This window comes from Pocillopora verrucosa, chromosome 4 (genome assembly GCF_036669915.1).
Source record: "Pocillopora verrucosa isolate sample1 chromosome 4, ASM3666991v2, whole genome shotgun sequence".
NCBI classification, from domain to species: Eukaryota; Metazoa; Cnidaria; class Anthozoa; order Scleractinia; family Pocilloporidae; genus Pocillopora; species Pocillopora verrucosa.
In genome coordinates, this window is record NC_089315.1 from 4,158,287 (window position 1) to 4,165,355 (window position 7,069).

Below are 7,069 nucleotides of genomic sequence, written 5' to 3' on the forward strand. Positions count from 1 at the left end.
ATCTTTCAGGTAAACGGCCAAATCAGGCTGTGGCAAGTCTTCCAGTTGTCGATCTTTTTGTTCTCAGCCTCGAGAAATGCCATTACTAAAGCCACTAGATACGTAACTTTTGGTTTTTCTTTTCGTATACTGGTTTTCTTTCCCTCTTAGGAAAGCGATACGGTGTCTGTAAATGATATGGATTTTTCAGTAAATTAGCTGCCATAATCCGAGAAAATTTCGACAAAATACCTTGGATCGAGAATGGTGAAAGCTTTGCCGTTCATTCATCAACCTAACCGAGCGGCACGAAATAGTTTATATGATAAAAGAAATATCGCCATGGCTGACTATGTGTTTCATTTTCGTTAGTTCAACCATCCGTCCATCCATCCTGTCCATCCGGATGGTATTATCAGTATGGATCATCTTGCTACAAATTTAGCTCTGAAATGGTCACTTGGTATAAAGCAGTGAGGCGATGTGAAATTCTTGGAGGATTTTTAGTGAAAATAGATGATGCCGATGAACAAAGTTTCATAACGGATAGAATCAACATCAGTAGAAGAATACAGGTCTGTTTACAGCTGCCAGAGTACCATTTCACGATATCATTTACTCTGGAAGTCGGTGGCAATGGTCTGATTCAAGCAATAATTCCGACTTGATCTCAAATACCGAAGATGTTATTTTTGGTCTATTCACGATAAAATAAATAGATAAAATGGAAAATACATCAAACTTTCCTTTCAGAATTTCTCATCGGTGAATTATTATCTATTTTATCAAAAAAAGATAAAGTTCAAATATAAAATGAATAAGCTTGATTAAGTTTTTGATTGCCGAGCTCCTCTTTCTTCTATTAGTCAAAATAATATCAATACTGCAATCTACAATTTGTAAATTAGGCGAAATTGTTAAGAAAGAATTGGTTCATGCTTAGCGTGTGTATATCGAGTTATGGATGCGCGTGGGAAATTTGGAGAGCACGAGGGAAGCATAAAAGTTATCCGAGGCGAAGTCGAGAGCAACTCTAGCTTCTTGAGTGTTATGGATGCACGGCCATGCGTACCAAAGGATTTCTGCCATGCTAGCTTCTAAAGGAATTAGGTAGGACTTGCGCGCTAGATGTGATATAAAATAATTTTTACCATAGTAGCTCCGAAGGAATATTATGTTACTTATGTTATTTCATTATCAATATTTAGAAATGTTAAGACCTAAACATTGTGATTGTGTTGTTGCAATATTAAATTCTTTTCTTGTCTAAAGGCACTTTGGATTGGACTTCATAATTCTAATGATGAAAATGACTTCAAATGGGACCATGATAATACACCTGCCAACTTCTCTCACTGGAATAAGGGTGAACCTGATAATTCTGGTGATGGGGAAGACTGTGTTGCAGTCTCTGGGATTTTCTTGTACATGTACAGTCAACTATACCCTCCTGGCCGATGGAATGATATGGACTGTGACAAGAGTGCCCCTTACATTTGCGAGAAAAATATTAGGCGTAAGTAAGCCCACTTTGTCGAGTCTTCAAAGCATATTTTCTCTCAAATGTGTCTTTGTGGCATCCTGCCTTAGAGATGACATTTTGCACGGAAAAAAATGCGCCTCATCCAATACGTAGGGAATAAATTGAATATTTCTGACGTTCATTAGGTTGGAGCAAAGAGAGTCGCTTAAACTTTTGAAATGGAAATGGTTGAAAATGAACACAGGTATAACACTAATTCTGCTTTACGAAGTTTCAAATGAATGGGATTACTTTTGGTAACTAAAGTGACTTAACCACAAATAAGATTCGTTTTTTGCATTTCGTGTAAATGATAGAGGAAAAACCTGGCTTCAGCTGGAGAATTTTTTCTAAATATCTACTTACTATGATTACGTGTTGTAAATGCTTCTTGGATTATTTAGATTTGACTTTTTTCAGCAGCAACAGTCGCAGCACCGGATATCATGGCCAAAACACCTACCCTTGCAATCAAAACGCAGAAAAACGAGGCCATGAGTTCTGTAGCCCTTATTTACAGCTTGCCTGGTGCTACCTTTGTAGTGATACTCGTGCTGTGCTGCATTATGGGACTTCGGTGCTACAAAAGCAAAAGACACGCTAGGTTAAAAAGGTAATGTTCACAAGCCCAATATAGTTATTATGGTAAACAAGCACAATTCAATCACGGCTTATGTAAATTTCTGTAAGCTTCCTCTGCATGGTGTATATGCATGTCAAAAACAACAACAGAACGATCGTTTGGTCGGGTGATCTTAACGTTAGTATCTTCGAACAGATGATGCTTGCTTCCGATCCACAAGCTGAGTCAATTATTCTGCAGTTCTTTAGCTTTAGGTTTCTCAATCTGTTAGTTCTGAAAGCGCCACTTACCCAAAAACTTTTCTATCAACAAAGTAAATCTTATTGTCCCACGAATAAAAAAAATCGAAAAAGTTAATTTAGCAACTATTTTGGTTATTTTATTATTATTATTATTTTTATTATTATTATTATTGTTATTATTATTATTTTTGAGCTTCCAAAGATCCCGAAATTGGCGTCTTTCAAGTTCACGACCGAGAAGTAGGGGGAATGGGGCGGGTTGGCTCATGACATGAGAAAGCAGTCACACTGCAGCCTAGGAGAGAACTACAGAATTATGCTCGGAAGATGTGTTGTTGTTGCTCTGATCAGGATATCTTCTAAAGACTTTCCTTAAATATTACTCTTCAGCGCGGTTGGTTTTGAATATGGTGCTAAATCAGAAGGGGAGAGGGTTAACTGTAATTATTGTCTTAATGATGAAAAAGCTATCAGTTATTAAGTCATTTAACATTCTCTCACTGAATCCAAATTTGTGTTTTCAACAGACATGTTCAGCGTCCTTTCCGCGAGATTATTCCTCTTGACAAGTGGGAAATTCTTCCCAAGCAGGTGCATTATGAGGAGGAGCTGGGCCGAGGTGCATTTGGTGTGGTTTACAAAGCAACTCTTACGAGAAGAGCTGGAATAGAAGTGTTTGAAACAAGAGAAAGACTAAAGCCAGAAAAACAATGTCAAGTTGTTGCGGTAAAAGTATTACAGGGTGAGTAGAAATAGCGCCTAAATACTGTCAAAATGAAATTTTTAATCGATAAGAAAAGGACCTGCCGTTGCATGGAATCAGAAGTCGACTGGTAACATCTTTCAAGCTTTCCTTTTAACATATCAAGCTAGAAGGGGCTAGTTCACGACCTGCGCATGCGCTTTAATAATCGAGATAGCTGTTACTCACGTTGGGTTTCAAGCATCCTATTCAATCCAGGGGCTGTTGCGAACGCCAAAAGGTCTAAGACTGGACTCACAAACGCTGAAAGCATCAATAACATCTATCCACAGGTGATCCAAGCGATGAGCAAAGAGAAGCTTTCCTTCATGAAATATTACAAATGAAGCTGTTGGGTTCACATCAGAATATCGTGTCTTTGGTCGGATGCTGCACACTGCAGGACACCAAGTTTCTGGTGATAGAGTATGTTCCGTATGGTGATCTGTTACAATGGTTACGGCAAAAGAGGCGATCGGTAAGGGGAGAGAGATTTTCCTGAGCAAGGCTAAATTTTTGTATTTCGATGTCAGTGAGAAAGGAAGAGGCTTTATCATTGGCCTTGTATTGCGTTTCGCTAGATTCTGGATAAAACAAATAACAACTTTATCTTCTACCCTTATTCTGTATATACATATCTGTGGTAAATATTTTGCCTATTACGCTTCAGGTAAATAAAAATCAAGCCCTCAGAGGAAAGGAGGCGGAAAAGTTTTATGAAGATAGAGACACTCCGATTGATGAGTTGAAAAGATGCGAACCTAGTCGAGTAAGTATTTTTGTGCTATTTCGGTAGTTTAGGCTATGGGGAAGGCTTTGCCAAGCAAGTCGCGATTGACCGTATTTATATTAGTATTCATTATTCCGTCCATTGAACTGAAACTCGAAAGTAAGGTGTAATGTTTCCTAAAAATATTATTCCTCTAAGAAATAAAATGCAGTCAAGCTAAACGGAATCAGAGACCCCTCCCCTCACCCCCGAAAAAATCAAGGAGAAAAATGAGGTACCATTTTGCTTGAGAGGGAAGCTAGGCTCCTTGAGGCCCTTCAGGAAAACTACTCCACCTCCACAAGTGCGGTTGTAAAAAGAAGATTAAGGCAGATAACTCGGCGACTTGGCGCAATTTCTGTCGCTTTGCATGGACTATGCGGGACGGAAAAATGCTTTGTGAACAGCGAATGCCTTTTTCGGATTTTATTTGTCAAAATAAAGTTCGACGGATATCAAGCATTCATAGTTATCTCCCTTCCATGCAAGCCATCCCACCATGAATCATGATCTAACAGTGAACATTAATCTATTACTTTAATTCATTCCTTTATCACCCAGAAAAGTTGTGATAGTGCTGTAAATCAGGAAAATATCGAATTGATGTCAATGCCATCCAGTCCAGGTTACTATAACCACGCTGCTGTCATTTCGCTGTCTACGGTGAATCTTCATGAGAGTAACCTTGATGGCGTAAATGATAATGATGACGTGGATGTTGTTGGTTTCTCTGCTCAACAGCTGTTTTCATTTGCTTGGCAAGTAGCAAGAGGAATGGTAAGTAAATGAATTAAATCAAAAGTGACTGTGGGCTTACCTTCGAAAAAACCTTACGCAGAAACCATACCTGAAGATCATTTTCGACATTATTTTATGTCGTCTTCAGTTACACCACTTTGAGCAATTTTTTTTTTCATTATTTTTTCCCAGAATCACCTTGCCGAAAATGATTTCGTTCATCGTGACCTTGCAGCTCGGAACATCCTTGTTGGTCAAGATGGACGAGTGAAGGTGTCAGACTTTGGTTTGATGCGCCAAGTGTACGAAGACGTGTACAGCATAAAAAAAGCTAAAAAGCTGCCAGTTAAATGGATGGCACCAGAGAGCATCTTCGAGGGTGTTTTCACTATCAAGAGTGACGTGTAAGTAGACTGGAGCTGCTACTGAGTGTAGTATTTCTGTTTCAGCAAATTTTCTCTTTTGTTTGTTTACAACTTGTTTTTTTCAGTCTTGCTCAGAGATGCCGCAAATCTCAATTTAATAGTTAATGTTTAAAATTTCTCGCAGTTGGTCTTATGGAATTTTTCTCTGGGAAATGGCTACCATGGGTAGGTTAAAAAGCTTCTCTTGATAGATATCTATTGTATTTATCATTAACGTTTTTCATATTGTTAGAGTTATTTGTTCGTCGTTGCATTCATACTTCTTCTTCTGTTGTAATTAAGGTGGTGTTCCATACCCTACGTTTACCAATACAGAGCTCTGTAAACTTCTAAAGAATGGTTATCGCATGGAAAAACCTGATATGTGCTGCCATGAAGTGTGAGTAGAATTTTGTTTTGAAATAATTGTCACCCAACCGTTTTATTCTAATTGCCAACAAATTTTGTTTTTTTGACTGGATTTCACCACAAACTCTAATAAAAATGTACTATCCCTCTTCATACTTGAAAGATATGAACTGATGACGTCATGCTGGGAGAACGATCCTACAACTCGCCCCAGTTTCTCGGAGTTGATTGACCGACTGGAGGCTATTATGACGAGGGATGTAACATACTGCGATATGTCAAACTGCGATGAGTCGAGTCCATACTATAACATACAGGACATGGTTGACGAAGAAAGCGGATGAGATTTATAAACAAGGGTTGTCGCCCAGTCATCACCGCCTGGTAGACAACACTACCTCCGAGTTTCTTATGTTATGGATAATAGCTGTAAATATAAGTTTCTCGAAATTTCTAGAATGCCTAGTCATGCTGACATGCTTACCTTGGATGTAATACTAACGCAGTTGTTGTATTGTAAGCTTCCGAAATGTTCTAGAATACTTTGTAAATGTAAATAAGGATTCAGCCGTGTGGTGGTAGTTAGTTGCTGTTGTCAGGAGTGACCTACTTAGGAAGCTATACTGAAGGAGAGCTACTGCGGAAGATTGTTCATTTCGGAGTTTTGGAGACGTACTGCTGTGAGATTGTGTCAGTGGTAAGCTAAGATATAGACTGTAGTGAGCTCAAGTAAGTATATTGAAGATAATTTCTGTACTTCCTTCAGGAGTCGCTCCATATTAAGAATGTTCCTCATTGTTTGATAAAGTAGTTGAGTTTGTAGTTTGTTTCTGTTGGTTTGATTATACCGTAACACTTATCATTGTTAAAACATGCTTAACTTGCTTAAAACATATAATTCTATAAACGGTTTTATCTATATTGATGTTTAAGACATTCAAAGCTGCAAGGCAAAGCTAAGGGATAGGGAAAGCCTCAATTTATTAGTTGTTACATTCCAAAGTTGAACTTTTGGTATTATGTAATGTTTAAAAAACGAGCAGGAGTGTTTAATCGGGTTTAAAACCACGAGGCGTAGCCGAGTGGTTTTTGACCCGATAAAACACGTGCTGCGAGTTTTTTGAACGGCTTCAAAAACATTCTTGGAAAAGCGTGTGTCAAGAGAGTTCATAACAATTATGCTTTTGTGAACGTTTGAAATTAGCATACGAGAAAAACATTCAGGTATTGGCTAATATGCCTTTACCAGATTACTGTACTAATGGAATAGAGAATTTTTCCAGATGTGTATTTCACAACTGTACTATTAATTTGGTGCAAAAGTAAATTTACTGTGTGAAATTTGTTGAAAGAACATTAAATATGTTCCCACCATTTGTTGTGTCAGTTTCTGTGTTGATAATTAATTAATATTCATAAGTCACGTGCAGTGTCTTTATATCTGATAAAACACCGCATACTAATAAGGATGAGGTTTATCGATATAAAGTCACTGCACGTGATGTATTATCTACCATTTCATAGGTTAATGGGCTTATGAATTATTAATGAGTTTTTGAAGTTTGAACAATGAAGACATGAAGTACCACGAGCGTTGCATTTAGTTTGAGAGTTAGAAACCAGTAGTGCTAGCATTTTATGAAGTGTTGCTGTTTTTACCTTTGAAATAAATTATAAAAAGAAAAAATGGAAATAAAAGGTTATAGGCTCGGAAAGATATC

General features: G+C 37.8%; 1 protein-coding gene across 2 annotated transcripts; it reads left to right on the forward strand.

The window, feature by feature from the left end:
* Nucleotides 1-1,242: 1,242 nt before the first annotated feature.
* LOC136280190 (receptor-type tyrosine-protein kinase FLT3-like) lies at nucleotides 1,243-6,847 on the forward strand. Of its 2 annotated transcripts, none has more exons than XM_066164953.1 (10): nucleotides 1,243-1,495; nucleotides 1,922-2,114; nucleotides 2,854-3,068; nucleotides 3,362-3,546; nucleotides 3,739-3,837; nucleotides 4,399-4,614; nucleotides 4,768-4,979; nucleotides 5,125-5,165; nucleotides 5,283-5,379; nucleotides 5,512-6,847. In XM_066164953.1, the coding sequence occupies exons 1-10, from the start codon at nucleotides 1,408-1,410 to the stop codon at nucleotides 5,690-5,692; spliced, it is 1,527 nt and encodes a 508-aa protein (XP_066021050.1). In that variant the 5' UTR covers nucleotides 1,243-1,407; the 3' UTR covers nucleotides 5,693-6,847. The 2 variants fall into 2 exon arrangements, with proteins under 2 accessions (XP_066021050.1, XP_066021051.1); XM_066164954.1 differs by having other exon boundaries at nucleotides 1,925-2,114.
* The last annotated feature ends 222 nt before the right edge of the window (nucleotides 6,848-7,069 follow it).

Coding starts and splice junctions, on each gene's coding strand:
- LOC136280190 (XM_066164953.1), top strand. CDS start 1,408: ATGTACAGTCAACTATACCCTCCTGGCCGATGGAATGATATGGACTGT. Junction 1,496..1,921: donor TTGCGAGAAAAATATTAGGC/GTAAGTAAGCCC, acceptor GACTTTTTTCAG/CAGCAACAGTCGCAGCACCG. Junction 3,838..4,398: donor AAAGATGCGAACCTAGTCGA/GTAAGTATTTTT, acceptor TTTATCACCCAG/AAAAGTTGTGATAGTGCTGT.